The sequence below is a fragment of the Heteronotia binoei genome, chromosome 8, assembly GCF_032191835.1.
Source record: "Heteronotia binoei isolate CCM8104 ecotype False Entrance Well chromosome 8, APGP_CSIRO_Hbin_v1, whole genome shotgun sequence".
In the NCBI taxonomy this organism is placed as follows: Eukaryota; Metazoa; Chordata; class Lepidosauria; order Squamata; family Gekkonidae; genus Heteronotia; species Heteronotia binoei.
The window spans coordinates 85836233-85858335 of record NC_083230.1 but is presented as its reverse complement, the minus strand read 5'-3'; the positions used below and the strand labels follow the sequence as shown (position 1 = coordinate 85858335).

The 22103-nt window shown below is 47.3% G+C and overlaps 1 protein-coding gene across 1 annotated transcript in view; it reads left to right on the top strand.

Annotated features, from left to right (window-relative positions):
* The window catches only part of CSF2RB (colony stimulating factor 2 receptor subunit beta), a 31973-nt gene extending 15697 nt beyond the window's left edge, over nucleotides 1-16276 (top strand). The window contains exons 10-13 of the mRNA XM_060244435.1: nucleotides 1649-1739; nucleotides 11924-11993; nucleotides 14626-14714; nucleotides 15194-16276. Of these exons, the coding sequence (XP_060100418.1) occupies nucleotides 1649-1739; nucleotides 11924-11993; nucleotides 14626-14714; nucleotides 15194-16154 (1211 nt within the window). The 3' untranslated portion in view covers nucleotides 16155-16276. The remainder of the gene's footprint in view (nucleotides 1-1648; nucleotides 1740-11923; nucleotides 11994-14625; nucleotides 14715-15193) is intronic.
* Nucleotides 16277-22103: the final 5827 nt, after the last annotated feature.

Genomic DNA, 22103 nt, shown 5'->3' with positions numbered 1-22103 from the left:
AGTTCCAGCTGGGTTGGTGTCAGGGGATGTGGCCTAATATGCAAATGAGTTCGTGCTGGGCTTTTTCTACCAAAAAAGCCCTGGGAGGATCCCATTTGCTGCAGTTGTACTGGTATTTGCTGATGAGTCCAGTAGTATTTTTGGTCTTTCAGATATCAAATATAGATTTTTTTTTAAAAAAGAAATGATTATATTCATAATGATTTTATGACATTGCAGTGAGAAGAAAGAGGTGGGAGATTGGGTGTGCATTCCACCCCATGACTTTTCAGAGTTGTAACGAGGACACAAGGCCCTTGGGGAAATGACCATCCTGATGTCTTCTGAAAGAGGAATGGGGAGACACAGAAAGGGCCTTGTGGAAATTCATCTTGTATCTGTGGGTTCTTGGTTGTCAGAGAAAAAGAGAGAGATCATTCCATTAAAGAAATTTTCATTGGCTGAGTTTCAATTGTTTCATTGAGTTATCAACTAAACTTATATACAAATTTGCATATGAGAAAAAATGTTGTATAGGTTTTTTTTTTAATGATGCATGAAGAAGGCATCATCTTAGAAGAGGCATTCCACTCCTACATGTAGGGTTGCCAGACTCCAGGTAGAACCTGGAGATTTCCTACTTTTTATAACTGATCTCCAGCTGGCAGAGGTCAGCTCCACTGCAGAAAATGGCTGCTTTGAAGGGTGGACTTTATGGCATTGTACCATGCTGAGGCCCCTCCCCTCCTCAAACCCTGCCCTCTCCCAGATCTGTCCCCAAAGTCTCCAGGTATTTTCCAACACAGACTTGGCAGCCCTATCTGCATGCGAGTGATGGGGAGTGCCCCTTCTCTGATGAATTCTGCTCTGGCACTTGTAAGTCAGTTTGATGTAGTGGTTAAGTGCGCAGACTCTTATCTGGGAGAACCAGGTTTGATTTCCCACTCCTCCATTTACACCTGCTGGAATGGCCTTGGGTCAGCTATAGCTCTTGTAGGAGTTGTCCTTGAAAGGGCAGCTGCTTGTAAGAGCTCTCTCAGACCCACCTTCCTCACAGGGTGCCTGTTGGGTTGGGGGGGGGGGGGGAGGTAAAGGAGATTGTGACCACTCTGAGACTCCGAGATTCAGAGTATAGGGTGGGATATAAATCCAATATCTTCAGTCTTCTTAAACATTACATTCCTTTTAAGTTTTATGTCTTGTTTAATATAGCCCTTGTAGTTTTTATAAGTATTTGTAATGAATTTTTAAATTTATTTTTATAGAATCTTTTAGATGATCAAAATGTTTTATCACACTATTTATCTGCTAATTTATACACACAAACCAATGTTTGTCAATTAAAGTCAGTTTTGGATAACCTTTTTGTGTAGAGAGATTAATGTCACTTTAAACACAAAACATATATATTTGCAGAGTAAAGCTGTTTTATTAAACAAAATATGGTGTCAGTATATTCATCTGAGTCAACTAAGCTGTCAAGGTGTTATGGAATGTTTATAAACATTCTACTTGCTCAGAAGTTCAAACAGCTGTTAGCACCCAGTCTCATGTTCCACAATTCCTTAGCATTTTACATTTTCACATCCCATTCTATTTTTGATTGAGGATGGTTTTGACTTTCATTTTTTGTTTCTCATCATTTCCCTTTGTGATTTTTCTGTTTCAGAATTGCCTTTCTGGGGTTTTGCCCTTGCTGTGCCAGCCTGTATCATTTTGGCAATGGTGGGACTCTTCTGCAGCAAAAGATATCTACTCAAGTATGCCTCTGTTGTTAATAGGATGGACTCCTGGATGCACTGGCACGTTGGGGGGGGGCAGAAGGGAGGAGCTTTGTAAGCTCCACTATCTTGATTCGGAGTGTGAATACATATTATAGCCACTACTGAAGCTGCATTTAGATATGTACAACTCTTTCTTTCTTTCTTTCTTTCTTTCTTTCTTTCTTTCTTTCTTTCTTTCTTTCTTTCTTTCTTTCTTTCTTTCTTTCTTTCTTTCTTTCTTTCTTTCTTTCTTTCTTTCTCTCTTTCTCTCTTTCTCTCTTTCTCTCTTTCTCTCTCTTTCTCTCTCTTTCTCTCTCTTTCTCTCTCTTTCTCTCTCTCTCTCTCTTGTTTCCATGCATAGTTGTCAAGGTTTTTACTATCTCCTGTTTTCTTTGGCAAATTTCTATTTTTCTTTTGTCTCTTTTGCAGCCTTTTTACACAGTTTGATGCCATTTTAATGCCAATTATGTATTATATTGGGGTGGGGGGGGGGTGGGCTCCCTCAGGGTATCCTACCCCCTCAGGGAAAGTGTATGCGCAATACATAGCCTCTCCTCTCCCGGTGTAGTGAACGCCGCGTGGTCACTGTCTGGCTATGCCTGGCAGATGGTCACTGCAATGGCCTCTCCTGCATTACTGCATCCGTAGCAACACCTTCTCGCTGGTCCCCCCCGTTTTTCACAGAGTTTGCTACGTCATGGTGCGACCGAATTATCCGGCGGTATAACCGGATGGGCAGGCTGGGCCAACCAACCTCGCCAGCCTAAGAGAAGGAAAACTCTAACATCAAATCTTTCTTTCTTTCTTTCTTTCTTTCTTTCTTTCTTTCTTTCTTTCTTTCTTTCTTTCTTTCTTTCGTTCTTTCTTTCTTTCTTTCTTTCTTTCTTTCTTTCTTTCTTTCTTTCTTTCTTTCTTTCTTTCTTTCTTTCTTTCTTTCTTTCTTTCTTTCTTTCTTTCTTTCTTTCTTTCTTTCTTTCTTTCTTTCTCTCTCTCTCTCTCTCTCTCTCTTTCTCTCTCCCCACCGCACCCCGGTCTGTCTCCGGATCACGTCCAGCTGTTCCCGGATTTCCCGGGTGATCTGGACGTGGCTGGCCTGGATCTCATCCATCAAGGCCCAGAGGTCCGCCTCGTTCGGCGGCGGTCGCGCCCCGTCATCCTGCCAGGGTCGCCCTCCTTCTTCCATCGGTTTGGGGGGCTCTCCGTTATCTGGCGCCCTTTCAGCCATCTAGCCAAAGTTCCCAGTTCGAATAAGCTCCAAATGGATCAGAATCAAAATGTCAGAACTTGAAGAACTTCAAACGAGGCTCATAACTCTGGTTAAAGTCTAAGCGTTTATTGAGAACTGTGTTCAGGTAGAAGACGAGTTGATTCTGATAACGAGTTCAGCAGTGGTCAGATTCTTTAAGCTATTCTAGTTACAATAACAAACTGGTTCCCACCCTTCAGGAGGCCCTGTTTGGTTCGGAGCGAGGTGATGAAGTACACAGCGTTCAAAAACGGGCTGAACGCTAACATCCTTGACCGGTGCTACCACCAGGGGAGACCTGACACGCTGGTGGGGTGGATCCAGCTGGCAGGGGAAGTGGAGACGAACCTCGAGCACATAAGACTCCGCCGCCAGCAGCAACAGACCAAGAGAGGGGGGGAGCCGCGCCCTAACCCGAGCAAGCCCGACAAGAAGGGGGCACCGGGCGAAAGGAAGTGCTTCAGATGCGGGGACCCGGGACACCTGGCAGCCAGCTGCCCGGGGAGGCCAGCTGCCGCGACCCCGCCGCTCAAACCACTCATCGCCACCCCGAAGAGAACCGGGGGGAGAGCAGCGGAGCCCAGTCGGGGCACCATCGCCATGTCCCTGGCGAGTGACAAGGATATTATAACGACCGTGGAGTCGGGCAAAAAGCCCCGGGTCACCGAGCCGACGGGAAACGACAGCGACCTGCTTTAAGGGGTGCTGCGAAGCAGGTCAGGGAATCGTCGGCACCAGTCACGGTGAGCGTAACAGGGGAACGTTTTGTTTATGGCAGTGACCTTACTAAACCGCTTCATGCACGCCCGCGCCCTGATTGATTCGGGGTGCACGAGAGACATCATGTCCCCTCGCCTAGTAGAGGCCTTAGGGTTGACCAGGTCCCCCCTGCCTCGCCCCATCCAATTCGAACAGATGGACGGGTCGGTGATGAAGGGCGAGCCCTGCACCAAAGAGACCCAAGCGGTGCCTATGGGGACCGAGGACCACTGGGGGATAGAGGTGTTCGTAGTCGCCCCCTCATCCTCGTTCGATTTGGTAGTGGGGGCGGGCTGGCTAGCGAGGCACCAGCCAGACATACAATGGCAGGCCCAGATCGTTCGCTTCCCCGACTGGCGATGTGAGCACCACCACTGGAGGGAGGAGTGGGGGCCCAGAGCCCCGCCGCGAAACGAGCGGCTATGCCTGACTATAGAAGAGGTGAAATCTATCCCCAAGGAATACCGAGACCTAAAAGGGGCTTTTAGTGAGTGGGAAGGGGACGAACTCCCCCCGCACCGCCCCACCGACTGTGCTATTGAGCTAATACCGGGGCAGGAGCTGCCGAAAGCGAAACTGTACTCAATGGGGTGGGCGGAGAAGGCGGAACTGAAAAAGTTCATAGACAAAAACTTAAAGCGAGGCTTCATCCGCCCCGCTACAGCCCCCCACGCAGCCCCCGTATTGTTCCGGAAGAAGAAGGATGGAAGTTTGAGACTTTGCACAGATTTTCGCGGGATTAATGGGATTTCCATGTCTAACGCCTACCCGATCCCGCTGATAAAAGACCTGTTAAGCACTGTGGCCGAGGGCAAGGTGTTCACCAAACTCGACTTGCGCAACGCGTATTTCCGCGTCCGAATCAAGGAGGGAGATGAATGGAAGACGGCGTTCAATACGCCGATGGGACAATTCGAGTACTTGGTGATGCCGTTCGGGCTGCAAGGAGCGTCCGGAGTGTTCATGAACTTTATCAATGAGGTCCTGCGGGAATACTTGTATAAGGGGGTGGTGGTGTACCTGGATGACATCATTATTTACTCAAGGGACCTCGAGTCACATGTGCCCCTGGTCAGAAAGGTGTTGTCTACACTGTATCAGAACAAATTGTATGCCAAACTGTCTAAATGTGAGTTCCACAAAACGGAACTAGATTACTTGGGATTCAGAGTGTCGGGGGAGGGATTAGCGATGGACCCCGCGAAAATACAAGCGGTACTCGATTGGGAGCCCCCTCGAACCCGACGGCAGTTACAATCATTCCTCGGGTTCGCAAATTTCTACCGCGGGTTCATCAAGGGGTTCGCCCAAGTCATGTTGCCCCTCACGGAGCTCCTCAAAACCAAAGGGAGGGGGGAGGAAGCGAAGAAACCCGGGGCACGCCTCAATTGGTCGCCCGAGTGTCAACGCGCCTTCGACAAACTGAAAAGGTTGTTCACCAGCGAGCCAGTGCTGGCCCACCCCAACGAATTAAAGCCCTTCGTGGTGCAATGCGACGCTTCCGACGTCGCGGTGGGGGCAATATTCATGCAGAGGGACGAGGAGGGGGGGCTCCGACCCTGCGCCTACATTTCCCACAAATTCTCCAACGAGCAGAGAAACTGGTCGGTGTGGGACAAGGAAGCTTTTGCAATCACGTTCGCCCTTAAAACCTGGCGATCGTGGCTGGAAGGGTCCCGGGTCCCATTCGAAATCTGGACTGACCATAAAAACCTGGAAGCATTGACCGGCCGGCGCAAGCTGACAGCCAAGCAAATTAGGTGGGCCGGATTCTTTGCAAAGTTTGACTTCGTGCTGAAACACATCCCTGGCACCAAGAATTTCCTCGCAGACGCACTCTCGCGCATGCCCCAGCACGACAGTCAAAGAGAGGAGGTAATAGACTCTCTGATCCCCCCAACCCAAGTAGCGGGGGGAGTCACCACCCGATCAGGGAAAACAACCGGAGCCCCAGAGCTCAAAGGAAAAGACCGTTTCGTGGCCGAGACGGAAGCGGAGGGAGGGGACCGGCCCGAAGGGATAGAAAAGGGGGAAGGTGAGCTGTGGTACTATAATGGGAAGATTTACGTGCCCAAATGCCTGAGGGGGGAAATCCTCCAGCAGTGTCACTCTAGCCGCCTAGCGGGGCATTTTGGCTACGTGAAGACCCTACACTTAGTAACGCGGCAGTTTTGGTGGCCTCGGATGAAAAGAGACATTTCAGACTTTGTAAACTCATGCCCAACATGCATCATGGCTAAGCACAAGGGGGGGGGGAACCCCCCGGGCTCCTCCAACCACTGCCGACAGCCGCGAGGCCCTGGGCCGTGGTCTCGATGGACTTTATAGTGGAGCTACCGCCTTCCCAAGGGAAGACAGTGATTTTAGTGGTGGTAGACACTTTCTCGAAGCAGGCCCACTTCATCCCCTGCAAGAAGTTGCCAACCGCCAAGAAACTAGCCCACCTATTCTTTCATCATGTGGTCCGCCTCCACTCATTCCCAGATAAGGTGATTAGTGACCGCGGGCCTCAGTTTGTTGCCAACTTCTGGCGGGAGTTTTGCAAATTCACAGGTATAGAGCAGGGGCTAAGCTCTGCCTACCACCCCCAGACGGACGGACAGACGGAGAGGGTGAATGGCCTGCTGGAGCAGTACCTCAGGTGCTACATCAACTACCAGCAGACCAATTGGGTGGAACTACTGCCCTTTGCAGAATACGGGTACAACAACAGCTTACATAGCCCCACCAAAACTTCCCCCTTCCAGGTCATCAACGGCTACGAAGGAAAGCCCTTCCCCCTCCTTTCCCCACCTAGAGACGCCCCTGAGCCCACCTCTTGTCAACAATGGTGGGAGGGGATCCAGAAGGGCTGGAAAGTAATACAGGCGAACTTGGAGAGCGCTAAAGAAGACTATAAAAAGCATTTCGACCGTAAGCACTCCCCTCAGTGGGCGTTCAAAGAAGGGGACTCAGTATTTCTCTCCACCAAGAACTTTCCCCTTCCCCAAACGTGTCGGAAACTGACTTACAAATACTTGGGTCCCTTCAGAATAAAACGCGTGATAAATAAGGTCACCGTGGAACTGGAGCTACCCAAAATGTTTAGTAAGATTCATCCGGTGTTCCATTGCAGCCTTCTTCGCAAAGACCCTGGGGCCACGTCCTGGCACCCACGCCCGTCAGAACCACCCCCTACCCGCGTGAAGGGCCAGAGCCATCATGAGGTGCAGGAAATCCTAGACTCCAGGGTCCAACGTGGGGTGTTATACTATCTCATACGGTGGAAACACTTCCCCCCTAGCTGCGATGAATGGGTCAAAGCCAGTGATGTGTCTGTCCCACAACTGCTTAAAAAATTCCACCTACTGTACCCGCACAAGCCCCGGCGAGGGCCTAGGGGGGGCAGTATATCAGAACTTGTAATTGTTGAACCTTATGACTGTTGTGCCTGCTTAGCCTAGCTGTGTCCATATTGTAACTGTTAAGAAATAGCCAGCTCTGTATCTAGCATCATGTACAAATGCTTTGCATTCCAAGCGAACTGTGATCATCGGAGGGTGACGGGGAGTCCCTGGGAAACATCTGCCAGTACCCTTTGAAGCTCTGCCTCCCCCTTTCCTCTCCCGACGATAAGGAGCCTTGGAAACCGAACAGGGCCTCCTGAAGGGTGGGAACCAGTTTGTTATTGTAACTAGAATAGCTTAAAGAATCTGACCACTGCTGAACTCGTTATCAGAATCAACTCGTCTTCTACCGGAACACAGTTCTCAATAAACGCTTAGACTTTAACCAGAGTTATGAGCCTCGTTTGAAGTTCTTCAAGTTCTGACACCGAGTAATGCCCAGTGCAGAATGTCATACGGATCATCGTCTTGTACGCTGCAATCTCCATCTTCACTTTAAACCCACACCCAGGAGAGGAGGTATCCCTTGGAGGAAGTTTCAGGTTGGCAGTCTCCAGTCAGCCGAAGTTAAAGCTGCCTTCCAGGCAAAACTCCAGTCAAGAATTGAGGACCCCAGTTGCCCCACAGACCCTTCTCCAGAAGCACTCTGGGAACACCTAAAAACTACCGTCCTGCAGATCTCTGAAGAAGTCCTCGGGTTCTCCACAAGGAAGAACAAGGACTGGTTTGATGAGAATCAAGAGATCCAAGATTTACTGGCGAAAAAGAGATCTGCCTACCAAGCACATCTTGCTCAGCCCTCCTGTCCTGGGAAAAAAGCAACCTTTCGTGCTGTATGTAGCAACCTCCAGCGCAAGCTTCGAGACATTCAGAACGAGTGGTGGACCAAGCTTGCAGAGAGAACCCAGCTGTGTGCAGACACTGGTGATTTAAGAGGGTTCTACGAAGCCCTGAAGGCAGTATATGGTCCATCATATCAGGCTCAGAGTCCCTTACGTAGTGCAGACGACCAAGTGCTCCTCACAGACAAGGCATCCATACTGAACCGGTGGTCGGAGTATTTTCAGGTTCTCTTCAGTGCCAACCGCGTAGTTCAAGATTCAGCAATCCACCTCACCCCACTTCAACCAGTGAAAACAGAGTTGGATGAGATCCCCACTCTAGAAGAGACTGTTAAAGCCATCAAGCAACTGAAAAGTGGCAAGGCAGCAGGAGTTGATGGAATTCCACCAGAGATCTGGAAGCATGGGGGCACAGTACTACATAGCTCACTTCACAAAGTACTTGTCACCTGCTGGGAACAAGGCAAATTACCACAGGACTTTCGCGATGCCATCATCATCACCCTATACAAGAACAAAGGGGAAAAGTCAGACTGCTCCAACTACCGGGGGATAACCCTGCTCTCCATCGCAGGCAAAATCCTTGCCAGAATACTCCTGAACAGACTGGTGCCCACCATTGCAGAAGAACTCCTCCCAGAGAGCCAGTGCGGCTTCAGAGCTAACAGGAGCACCACCGACATGGTATTTGTTCTCAGGCAGCTCCAAGAGAAATGCAGGGAACAGAACAAGGCTCTGTATGTGACTTTTGTCGACCTTACCAAAGCTTTCGATACCGTTAGCAGGAAAGGGCTGTGGCAAATCTTGGAACGTCTAGGATGTCCCCCAAGGTTCCTCAGCATGATCATCCAGCTACACGAAGACCAACGAGGCCAAGTCAGACACTGCAACGACCTCTCGGAGCCCTTCCCAATAGGCACAGGTGTAAAGCAAGGCTGCGTTCTCGCGCCAACTCTCTTTACGATCTTCTTTAGCATGATGCTTCAAAGAGCCGCAGTAGATCTAGATGATGACGATGGTGTCTACATCCGCTATCGCACCGATGGCAGCCTGTTCAACCTGAGGCGACTAAAGGCCCACTCCAAGACAATGAAAAAACTCATCCGAGAGCTACTGTTTGCTGATGATGCTGCACTCGTCTCCCACTCGGTATCAGCTCTGCAGCATATGACGTCCTGCTTTGCAGAGGCTGCCAAGCTATTCGGCCTAGAAGTTAGTCTGAAGAAGACAGAAGTTCTCCACCAGCCTGCACCCCAGGAAGATTATCACCCTCCCTGCATCACTGTGGGTGAATCAGTTCTGAAGACAGTCCAGCAGTTCAGCTACCTGGGGTGCATCATCTCCTCAGATGCCAAGAACGACAAAGAGATTGACAACCGGCTGGCAAAGGCAAACCGTGCATTTGGCCGACTGCACAAAAGAGTGTGGAGCAACAAGCATCTGAAAAAAGGCACAAAGATCAATGTTTACAAAGCGGTTGTGATGACAACCCTCATCTATGGCTCCGAATCTTGGGTTTTATACCGTCATCACCTGCGACTCCTTGAGCGCTTTCATCAGCGCTGCCTTCGCACCATCCTCAACATCCACTGGAGTGACTTTGTGACCAACACTGAAGTCCTCAAGCGGGCGGAGGTTACCAGCATCGAGGCACTGCTGTTGAAGGTGCAGCTGCGCTGGGCAGGGCATATTTCTAGGATGGAAAACCACCGCCTGCCCAAGATTGCCCTGTATGGCGAACTCTCCACCGGCCATCGAAATAGAGGGGCACAAAAGAAGAGGTACAAGGACTCCTTGAAGAAATCCCTTGGCACCTGTCGCATCAACCATCACCAGTGGTCTGACCTAGCCTCAGATCGCAAAGCATGGAGGCACACCATCCACCAGGCTGTCTCTTCCTTTGAGAACGCACACATAGCTGGTCTTGAGGACAAAAGGAGATTGAGGAAGAATCGCACTGCTACAGGACCAACCCTAAATCAGACTTTTCCCTGCAGCCACTGTGGCCGGACCTGCCTGTCCCGCATTGGTCTTGTCAGCCACCAGCGAGCCTGCAGCAGACGTGGACTATTGCACCCTTCTTAAATCTTCGTTCGCGAAGCCAAGCCGAGAGAGAGAGAGAGAGATGTATTATATGCTGTATATCTGCAAGTCATACGAAAACAGGCATCCATTTAAATGGAAGTATTTCTTATCATCTTAGGAGAGCGAGGCAGTTGGCCCCCTTCCTGGAACGCACCGACCTAGCAACTGTGATCCACGCAACGGTCACTTCGAGATTAGACTACTGCAATGCCCTCTACATGGGGCTGCCCTTATACCGAACACGGAGGCTTCAGGTAGTCCAGAACGCGGCGGCCAGGCTGCTGGAGGGACTACCACGGTGGGAAACTGCACGGCCTGGGCTGCGGGATCTACATTGGCTGCCAGTTGTCTACCGTGTTCGCTATAAGGTGCTGGTTATCACCTTTAAAGCCCTATATGGCCGAGGACCTGCCTACCTAAAGGACCGCCTCTCCCCATATGTGCCCCAGATCCAGCTCACAGAACTTACTGACAATCCCTGGGCCAAGAGAAGCCAGGCTGAGGGTCACTAGGGAGCAGGCCTTCTCGGTGATAGCCCCTCGTTGGTGGAACGACCTTCCGGAGATGGTGCGAACCCTGCGGGACTTGAACCAATTCCGCAGGGCTTGCAAAACATGTCTCTTTCAGCTGGCCTTTGAGATGGAACCCGACTAATCTGATGAATGGACAACTAGTCATCTTGTGGATATCACGACTATAGCATTTAGCACCCATTTTATTATGTATTAACTTTTAAATAATTTTACTGTAATTGATATTTAAAATTGTTTATGTTGTTTTATGATTCATGGGATTCCCATGCCTGTCAGCCGCCCTGAGCCCGCCTCGGCGGGGAGGGCGGGATATAAAAATAAAATATTATTATTATTATTATTATTATTATTATTATTATTATTATTATTATTATTATTATTATTATTATTATTAATGTTTTGTAGATTGGGGTGAGGAGGGGGAAGAGCTGTTTTGTCTTAAGTACGGGGAATGAACCAGATCATAAAATTCAGTGCCGCTTACAATGGTTTAAATCACTTTAGCAGCAGAAATCCACCAAATGAGCTGTTCACATGCTGATTCCACCATGCAGACTAGGTAATTTGCACCATATCACTACTAACGTTCCAGAAGAAATCTTCCACAATAGTGAGCTGCTGCATCTGAACAGCCCAGCCTGTGGAAACAACCACCAAGTAGAGCAACCTTCCCATAACATGGAGAGAGACCTGTCTCCCACTACACTTGGAAAGATGTGGACAGATACAGGTGAAAAAAAGCAAAATGTCATGGTAGCTGTTGTTGGACTGGCATCAACAAACCTCTGAGGCCAGGACTTTTTTTGTAGCAGGAGCTCCTTTGCATATTAGGCCATACACGCCTGATGTAGCCAATCCTCCAAGAGCTTACAGTAGGCCTGCAAGAAGAGCCCTAGAGTCCTATAAGCTCTTGGAGGTTTGGCTACATCAGGGGTGTGTGGCATCATATGCAAAGGAGCTCCTGCTACAAAAAAAGCCCTGTCTGAGGCTATTGAATATTTCCTCCAAATTGAAGATAATATATACAGTTCAGACACCACTTGTAAACAGCTTTCAGGTGACTGTGGAACTCAGTACAGCAGCTCAGCACAAGGATCACCCACAGAGAGTATTAACACTGAAGCCCAGGAATGTCTAGCAGTGGTGTAGTGACTCTTCATGTGACAGAGCTGATTCATGTGGTGACACTTTCCATGTGGAGGCAGTTTTAGCAGGTTTCCATGTGGCATTTCTAATGTGTATGTTGCCCCTTGCTAGCCACAGGGTTCTGAGGCAGGTGAAACTCTGCTTGGTCTGATATATTAATGCAATTCATATGTTTCTACCACAGAAAGAAAAGGGCATGGGAGAAAAACATTCCAAGACCTCCTAGTACATTTCTGCTCCCAGGTTATTTTAAGGTAAGTGACCTCTAACTGGATTCTTCTTCAGACAAAGAAATTCTTTTTTTAAAGGCAGTGTTTCTATCACATACATTTGCCCCCAACTGAATGAGCCATTGGCAATGAGATGAGAACTGCCCTGTTTCTGCACTACGTATTTGAACTCAGTAAAGGATTGTAAGACCAAGCAACTTTTCTTTCGGCAGTCAGGCAAGCTAACTTTCCATTGCCACTTCCCCCAACGGTGAATTATAGCATTTCATGTCTCAGAGGATTGGTTCCTTTCTTGCATTTCAAGAGTTCCAGATTGCTCTGGCTCATAATATGAGGCTCAATGCATAGGGCGTTTTCACACTCACCTTCAAGTGGTGCGACCACCCTCCTCACGCCGGCGGATCTGCAGGGATTTCGCACCAGAAGCGCCGGCGCACCCAAAAGAGCCGGCGACTTCCATCGCGAAACCAGCTCAAACGTTTTCCTGCTTCTTGGCGGTTTCCGTTTGAGCTGGTTTCGCGACGGAAGTCGCCGGCTCTTTTGGGTGCGCCGGCGCTTCTGGTGCGAAATCCCTGCAGATCCGCCGGCGTGAGGAGGGTGGTCGCACCACTTGAAGGTCAGTGCGAAAACGCCCATAGAGTAAAATCACAGCTCTCTTAACTTCTTAGACTCGGCAGTGGCAAAAGGTGACAAGGCTCTTGTACCTTTCATCTCTGCACAGAAAAGGAGGTAAGCAGCTTTTCTTTTCTTGCTGTCAAATCATACCTGCCTCGTGGTGGCCCCCTAGGGTTTTCAAGGCAAGGAATGTTCAGAGGTGGTTTGCCATTGCCTGCCTCCACATCACAATTCCAGTATTCCTTGGAGGTCTCCCATCCAAATACTAACCAGGGCTGACCCTGCTCAGCTTCTGAGGTCTGATGAGGCCAGGGTAGCCTGGGTGATCCAGTCCAGGGCTTTCTTTTCTTTGCAAGAAAAGCTGTCCCTGCCAGAAGTCTCTCGTCTGCATAGGTCTGCCCAGTTCTTAGCCACAGAACTCTCCCCTTAATGATGGCCAGAAAATGATAGGACAGCAGGTAAGAAAGCAAGCAGGTTTTGCAACATCCGGACTACAGATAAGGTGGTTATTTCATCCCATTTTTAGAATAACACCATCAGTTTCCTTAGGACTAGTTCACTTTTGAGCTAATGTCTTCAGTTTCCATGGGATGAAGAGGCCCATAGGATATTTACTGGAAGGCGGGGAAGGAACCCTGTTGTTCACCTTGCAATCTGCTCCCAGAAGTGTCTCATGGAGCCCTCTGAAGGATAGCAGTCCTATAGCAGCACTGAGAATGAGGCACCAGGATAGTAACTCTGACAGCAGATGCTACCACAGGGTTGGCATTTGTGCCAGTGTGAGAATAAATTTTGCTCACTGTGCCAGTTCTAGTACTGGAGCAGATGTGGACATCACTGTTTTTAACTCTACAAATGCAGTTTTGTGCCTTTAACCTTGGTAGTAGTTTTGCAAGAGATCTAATCAAGAAAGCTTTTTCAAAATAAAAGCATAAATCAACAAAGCAAACCTGGCAGGCTGTATTTAAAGTTGCAAGTCTAAAGTTGCATCACACTGTTTCCCCCTCTCTGCAGTGCCCTGTGGCTTTCCTGGACAAAACTACCAACGCAGGCAAACATTCCATGAAAGTGGCAATAGGCAGATATTTTTAGTCCTACTATCCACATCAGGCCTTCTCCACCTTTCCAAGCAGCTCCTTGTGGCACTCCTGTGGTCCCTGTTTTCAGTTTGCTTTTGACTTGGCCTTAGAAACATTGTGGACTATTAGGGATCAATTATGAGCGGAGGATTCCCATTCTGCAGGCACTCATGAGTTGTGCATCAGGCTAACACTTGACCTTTCTTGTCTATTACGCCATCCTGTTGTTTGTCTTTTGCATGCATCTCCAGCGTGCAAGTACAGAAATGCAACTGGGTGGCTCTCGTGGGGCTTGCAGGTAGGGGAGATCAAAACATTCTCAGAAAGGTGAAAGCATGTCCAAGCCTGCTTAGCTGGAGATGGAATCACTTAGTCAGGTGTCTTGAACCATTCTTTTGAAACCAAGGAGTTGCTGCTATTACACTCACTGTAAAGACTTCTACATTCACATCATTGTGTGCGAGTTCCAAACAAGCTAATGCAGTTGTAAAAGGGAGAATCTAAATGTGTAAGTGCAGGGCACACATTGGTAGGATGCCAGCCTCCAGGTGGGACCTGGGGATCCCCTGGAATCACAGCTCATCTCCAGGCTACGGAGATGCGTTCCCATGGAGGAAATGGATTCTTTGGAGGGTGGTTCTCCCCAGGCTCCATCCTCAACTCTCCAGGAGTTTCCCAATGTGGACCTGGTAATCCTACTCCCCATCCCCCACCAGTGGCCACGGTGGAGTTGGCAACCCTGCAACATGGGTGCAGAGTGGAAAAACAACCACCTGTTGTAAAAGCACAGAAATGCCCTGAATCAGTACTGAAAATATGAGACATCTGGGGGGAACCTTACATAGGGAGGCCAGTTGTAGTATACATACTGATGCAGGTATGGCTTGTGCCCTGCCTTCTAGGCAAGTTCCTACATGCCACTGATTTAGGGGAAAGTAATATTTATTATTTTTTCTTCCCAGAAAGTACAGCTGCCAGACAGCTTTGAAGAAATCAGTAAACAGAGCTCTTTAGAAGAGGAAGAGTTCAACAGCAGCAGCACATTGGACAGGTAAATATATTACGCTGAGAATTGCTGGATTTTTCTGGGGAATGCAGTGCTGCGAGAGTGTAGGGAGGATCCCAAGTTTCAATTCCACTTGCCAGTGACTGGACAGTGCAAAAATATTCTAGCATGGAAGCAAGAAAATCCATGTGGTACCATTTTTATTAGGACTGACCAAATTAACAGAACACATTGTGCAAGCTTTTGAGCTCACTAGAATTCTTAATCAGGCTGGATATTACAAAATTTCAAAAGACAGAAGGCAGATGGTTTGGACCATGATATTATGGCTTCCAAGCAGGCAACTAGCTTTCACTTTGAAATGCAAGCAGGCAACTAGTTTTCACGTTATTGAGGTGTTGAGCTACATCATGGTCTTCAGTAAGCTGTATTCAGTCCATATCCTTCCTGGAAGTAGTTAGGAAAGCAACTTGAGATAATTTTTTCAACTGATTAATGTTCTTTACTTATTTTCTCTTCTGTAGGCCCATACCAGTTACACATTCAAACTCTCTTGGGACAGGGAGAACCAGGCCACTTTCAACTGTCTTTCAGGATACAAAAATAACAGGATTTTCTGAAGCCAAATGTGATCAAAGTTTGAGTTCCACAAAACCATACTTCACACTTGCCCGTAGTCACAAGGCAGAGCTGGGTCTAGCTCAGCAGATGTTTGATTTTAATGGTCCATACTTAATGTCCCTTCAAGAGTCACCTTTGCCTGATGTCCAGGAAGTTCTTACCCCTTTAGAAATGAGGGAGACACCAGTGCCTCTGCAATATGTGGAACTGCCCCATGGACCATATTTCCAAGTTTTTCCAGTGGGAAGAGGGAAAGGGACAATCCCACCACTCTGCACTGCCCATTCTGAGGGAGAGGGAAAGCTTCCACTTTCTGGAAGAAGGCAAGAAGTATCTGAAGGCCAGTTGGCAAGTGGCATATTGGAAAAAGGTGGAAACAAAGGTCAGAGGCCACAAAGTCCTGCCAGCACTAACAACAACTCACAAAAGGGGATATTGGATTATTTTGCCCCTGAAGATCTATCAAGGAACACAGAGATGGGCTCATCACTTCTGTCACCCAGGGTGACCTTAAAGGAAGAGATGCTCACCTGTGCAGCTATAGAAGCATCTGCCCCACATCGGAACCAAACAACAGATGGTCCCTCCAGCTCAGAGTTGTACCAGAAGAAAACAGGCAGTGTGCTCCCACCTGAAGACCAAGCCCCAGCTGTTCCTCCAGAAATATCCCAGGATGTGTTTGGTGAATATTTTAAGACTTTTCCTGGTACCTTGGAATCGATGCCAAAGAAAAGACATGCTTTATCCACAAATGACCCTGGGCAGAACAAGAACTTTCTTGTGTTCAATCTTGATGGCAAAAGCCCCATTTTTTTAGGCCAGGTGGGTGAATATTGCTTCTTTCCTAGCACAAAGCCTCTCTGACAAACCCAAGAGGGATACATGGGGCACAGGCTTGCAGAAGACAGTCACTCACTCACAAAGCAACCCCATGAAAGCAAATTTGTTGTGAGTGAGCCACAGACCCTATCTCATATCTGCCAAGTATGAGAGAGGAGTGTGCCTCAATAAAAGCACTGTCAGCGTATGAGCATAATCTCATTTTTGCGTGAGCATAATCCCTCCTTGGTGCTCCAGCCACTGGTGGTGATGATCCTCATTGGCTGTCATACTTCAGAAAAACACTTCATGTGGCCAAGATTCATGTGGCCATTGTGCAATCCTAAGAAGAGGTACACCCTTCTAAGTCCACTGACATCCTTGGGTTTAGAAGGCTGTAAATCTTTAGGTTTGCATTGTTAGTCCACAGGGCTTTTTTTGAGCAGGAATGCAATTCCGGCTGACTTGGTTTCAGGGGTGTGTGGCCTAATATGCAAATGAGTCCCTGGCTGGGCCTTTTCTTGTTAAAAGCCATGTGAAACTATGGTGATGTCAGGGCTGTGGCCTAATATGCAAATAAGTTCCTGCTGGCTTTTTTTTTTTTTAACAAAAAAGCCGTTAATCCATGCTTTAGCTCAAATTAACACATCATTTTCAAGCCACATCTCAAGAGTTCTAGCATTGCTGTGCCCATTGTTGTACATCTGGGCTATTTAAAAGAATGTAAATGTTATATTTGCATGGCCACAATGGACAAACATTCTTGGTTGGCCTCCACAAAAGAGCTCTAATATCTTACAGCCTCAACAAGAGAGTGCTACTATTTTGAATAGCTAGAAGCAAGCAAGAGTGGTTCAGGATTTACAAGGGTATAAGTCTACTTAGACTGTACTTCTATATTATTCCTCATATTCAAGAATATTATGAAGTGTTCCAAAAGGTTCTGGGGACAAGCAATTTAGTAATCCGAGGCTGAGGTCAGACGCACATAAACTGACGAGATGGGCATGGATGAAAGCCAGATGCATGTCGGATTTTATGCGGTTGTCCAAACATCAGCATCTGGCAATGGTCGTTGGCTCGTTCGTGTCCCGAACTGCCATGACTGAGACGCAGACTTTTTTGATAGTACATTAAATCCAGAATAAGAATGCTTCCGACGACTCCCGTGCGTACTTTCTATGTTTGAACGCTCCATTGTAGCCGACTCGTCGCAATCGCACATCCACTTCCCTGCGAGAGCCCACTCCAAATGATATCATTGTGCCAGCAATTGTTGACTCAGCCTTCCAACCTTCCGAGGTCGGTAAAATACGTACCCAGCTTGCTGGGGGGGAGGGAGTGTAATGACCGGAGAAGGCAATGGCAAACCACCCCGTAAAAGGTCTGCCATGAAAACTTTGTGAAAGCAGCGTCACCCCAGCGTCGAAAATGACTGGTGCTTGCACAGGGGACCTTTCCTAAATGGGGAGGGGGAAGGCAGATCGCTCACCTTTGCTTCTCTCCCTACAAGGGGAGGAGGATGACCCACCTTTGCCGTCTCCCCGCCAGGCAGAGAGACAGCAAAGAGAGTTGCCGTGCCCCCCCCCATTTAAACACCACGGTGGGGCGTTTAAATGGGGAGGAAGGAAGATCCCCCACCTTTGCTGTCTCCCCGCCAGGTGGAGAGCAAAGAGAACTCCTGGGCTTCCCCTTCCTTTCCGGGTGTTTAAATTGGGGGGGGGCAGATTGCCCACCTTTTCTGGCACCTTTTTTTTTTAAAGTCAAGCATGATATCCCATGGTACTGCGCTTGTGTGAGTGTGGAATGCCATCTCAAAAAATGAGGTCAGGTTGAGACCTCTGATCAACCAACAACGGGACCAACGCTGCTTAGAACTGAAGAATGGAGGGATGTCTGATTAGGAAATTCGTTGTAAAAACGCTGCGGGGTATAATAGCGATAGGTTAGGGATGGATTTAATGGTGAGTGTGACCGCGGCCCCAAACTGGAATGACATCAGAATCATTGGGTCCAACAATCTTGGTCTGAAATAGCTTTCCACATGCAAACCTATTGTTGAGGCCCAGATTAGAAGCAGAGAAAAGAGATTCTGAAATGTATGCATAATGATGATGTGAGAAAGTGGGACTTGCATACCTTCACTTCTGCCCATATGGAAGTTTGGAAGTTACTTAGCCTACCTGGGTGACCTACCTGGCCTGGCCCTCTCTCTTCACTCCTGATATCTCATTTTCTCTCAGGGTAACTTTTGCTTGCATTAGCTAGTTGGTTATTAGGGCACTATGAGAACTAGCACTCAGTTACCCTCTGCTGAATTGCTGCTGAGAAGCTCTGCTCTATGGGCAGCTCTCCCCACTTCTTTCTCTGGTTAAAGGGGGGGGGGGGGCGCAATGTACCTGGCTGAAGGTGCTAAGGGAGTAGAGTTAGCTGCTGCTTCCTCCACCTCTCATCCTTTTGGTACTCACGGATCAAACAGCGGTTAGTCTAGATCACAGGCTGACTGCATTCCAAAGGAAAGGAAATTTATTAAGAAGATAAAGGGCATACAGCACATCTGTGGACCCAACAGACTAAGGACAAAAGAAATGTCAATAAAACTGCAGTTCTCTGACCCTAACTCTCATATAGTCTAAATGATGGAACATTAGGATAGGTCATTGATTCTTGGAATTACAAGTATATAGAAATCCTCCATTACATTATTCCATTGTTTGGAGTTCTCCCTCTGTGGTTTCAGCCATACGTGCTGAAGATGAATTCCAGGTACAGAAAGGAGATTGCCGAATGCCCTCATGATAAATGGCTGCTTAAGAGACAGGATAGCTTCTTCCTCATGTCTGGGTTTTTTATAATCTCCCCCTTCTGCCTACCCCTCTGAACCTCTTTCTCTTCCAGTTCTAAAAGGCTTATTCTTTTCTTTTAGCCTCCCAAACTCGGTAGATTTAGGTGTGACTAAGAGTGAGGTATGATGTTGCCTTTGTCCTTTCTCCTGATTAAAGTAACTTGCTGTTCCATGGCATTGGATGGCTTCATGCTTGGGATGTGATTCATACCCACCCCTTTCTCCATCCCTCCTATTAGCCAGCAAAAGGTTCTTTATAAACTCTGAGCCTGTACAAAGTGCAGACCCAGTTATAACAGACTTTGGTACATAGTTTGGGGTATGCAAATCCCAAAGTATATGGCATATAACCCCAAATGATATATATAGCTAGTGGTACTTTTCAATGTTTATCCAGCTCTGCAAAGACAGTCTTTGATATTTGCAACTTTGTTTTAAAACAAAAGAGTTTCATATAGTTTTTCTAAGGAGTGCACAATAATACATTTCTGTACTTCTGATGAAGGGGATCACTCTCAACCCAGGGTCAGGAATCATCTTGATGTAAGCTTGCATAATCATTAGATTATCTGAAGATTCTATAAATTTGGGTTTTTTAAAAGTATATGTTAATTCTCTAGGATATTGATATGTACCAGTCATACCTAGACTCTGGATTGTTCTGTCAGTGATCTATTTCTACTGATACTTGCTTTTTAAAATAAATGCATAATAAAAAAATTAAAAATAATAATTTCCCATCCAGAAAATAAATTTGTTCTCCCAGTTCCATTATCTGTCTCCAAAATCTTTAGTTTGCTCACTGAGTCCAGCCTCAGCTAGCTTGATTCTAATCCATGCTCTTTTAAAAACACTACCTAAACCATCATCTTTAAAGACCCAACTTGGGTCTAATTCTTATATCAGGGTTGCATGCTCTCTTGCCAACAGCACTATATAAAATAAGCCCCAATTGAAGTTTGGTAATCACTGCAATAGTTAGTTCTTCAAATGCTTGTAGCAGACTGCAAAACCCAACCTGGCTGTATTCCCTTTGGATCCAATGGCCACAACTGTCTCAGTCCATGGCACCCATATTGCGCCTGGTACAATTTCACTATTACAACTCAAGTCAAATTGGTACAGGGTCCAGTCTAACATATAGACTGCCTGGGAGTCATTCAAAAAGAGCAGATGACCTGATTCTTTCTGACTCAACTAGACGTGGAATGAACCTGCATGACCTGGAATGAACCTCCATCAGCTGCTGCTGCTGCAAACAATACATGCTGCTAAGAGATTCTTAAATGTTCAGCATGGCATTGTGCCGCCTGGATCAGCTTGATCTGGGATACTTCCACAATGCTGTGTGAAATTGCCCTTGAGAATCTGCAAACACACCTTTGAATTGCAAACACTTCGCATTTTTGTAACAGATTATATTGCTAATTAGGCTGCAGTCCACAACAAACCCTCCTGTCCCAAGGCTGGTCCATTGTCCATAGTATATTTTTGCTACTGTGTATTGTTTCTCATAAACTATGCAGAAGACAAATCAACCTCATTCCCATCAGTAAGGGTGCAGAGTTAATCTCAGAGTCATTTTCCTGGGAGAAGAAACATAGTTTAGCACAAACAAGGAATTTCTTTCTGAGACCCTGTTTGAAATGGATCCACAATGGGAAGACTCCCCAGATCTAGGTACAAAAGTCCAGCTGTGGTGGAGTCCTCTGGAAAAAGTACAGCAAATCTTCTCTCTGGTCTATCATCTTTGCAGAAGCTCTGAGTGGCTGAAAACAAAGAATCTGAAAACCAGTAAAAGCCACCTTCAAGTACTGCCACGTATCAGGCTGGCCTTGTTTGCAAGCCACCATGAGAAAAGCAACAATAGCAGACAAGCTGCCCAGAAGCTACAGAGGAACAATCAAAATGTTCTCAGATGCACATTAGGGTTGTCAGCCTCCGGGTGGGGCCTGGAAATCTCCTGCTTTTACAACTGCTTTCCAGCAGGCAGAGATCAGCTCCCCTGGAGAAAATGGCCGCTTTGAAGGGTGGACTCTGTGGCTACAGTGATCCATGCAATGGTCACTTCCAGACTAGACTACTGTAACTCACTCTACGCTGGCTTACCCTTGAGATTGATCCAGAAACTGCAGCGCATGCAGAATGTGGTGGCTCGCCTGCTGACTGCAGCACCTTTACGGGTGGGTATTTGGCCGGTACTCCGCAGTCTGCACTGGCTGCCCATTGAGTACCGGATCTGCTTTAAGGTTTTAGTTCTAACGTTTAAAGCCTTATGTGGCCTGGGACCAACATACCTGCAGGACTGTCTCCTTCCATATATGCGCAGGAGGTCATTACGTTCAGTCTCCCAACATCTGTTGGCCATCCCCAGCCCAAGAGATGCCTGCCTTGCCTCAACTGGGGCCAGGGCTTTTTCTGTCCTGGCCCCAACCTGGTGGAATCAGCTCCCTACAGAGATCCAGGCCCTACCTGGCTTATTAGCCTTCCTGGTTTATTAGCCAGGCTTTTAGTCAAGGCTGTGGGCGTCTATTCTTGATCTGGTTGGCCTCCCCTATTGGCATTGTCACCTGTGCTAAAAAATGGATTATCATCTGCCATCTCTATGAAATATCATAATGTGAGATGGCCAGGCTGGGCAATATAAGATGATAAGGTAAACTTTTCTGAGTGCTGTTGAGATCTGTTTTTAAAATGTTTTTATTGTATTTTATTGTATTTTATTGTTTTATCATATGTTGTTCTCCGCCCTGAGCCCTATGGGGAATGGACAGAATAGAAATATACTAAAATAAATAATAAATAAATTGTACCATGCTGAGGCCCCTCCCCAAACCCTGCCCTCTCCCAGATTCACCCCCAAAGTCTGCAGGTGTTTTCCATCACAGACCTGCAAGCCTAGGTGCACTGTTTGTATTCATACAAAAATACAGTGTCCAACAGACTTCATCACTGCCTCCAGCCAACTGAGAGATCACCACAGAACATGCCCCAGACTTTTCCACAGTGTATAGGAATTCTATGGGAGATGCGCAAAGGATCTATAATCTATTGAATGGATGTGTAAATGACTACAAGAAGTTTAGTGGGTATAAGAACTCTGCTGTTGAGGATATTTTCACAAATGACTTTGCATTGTCTAGAAAGTG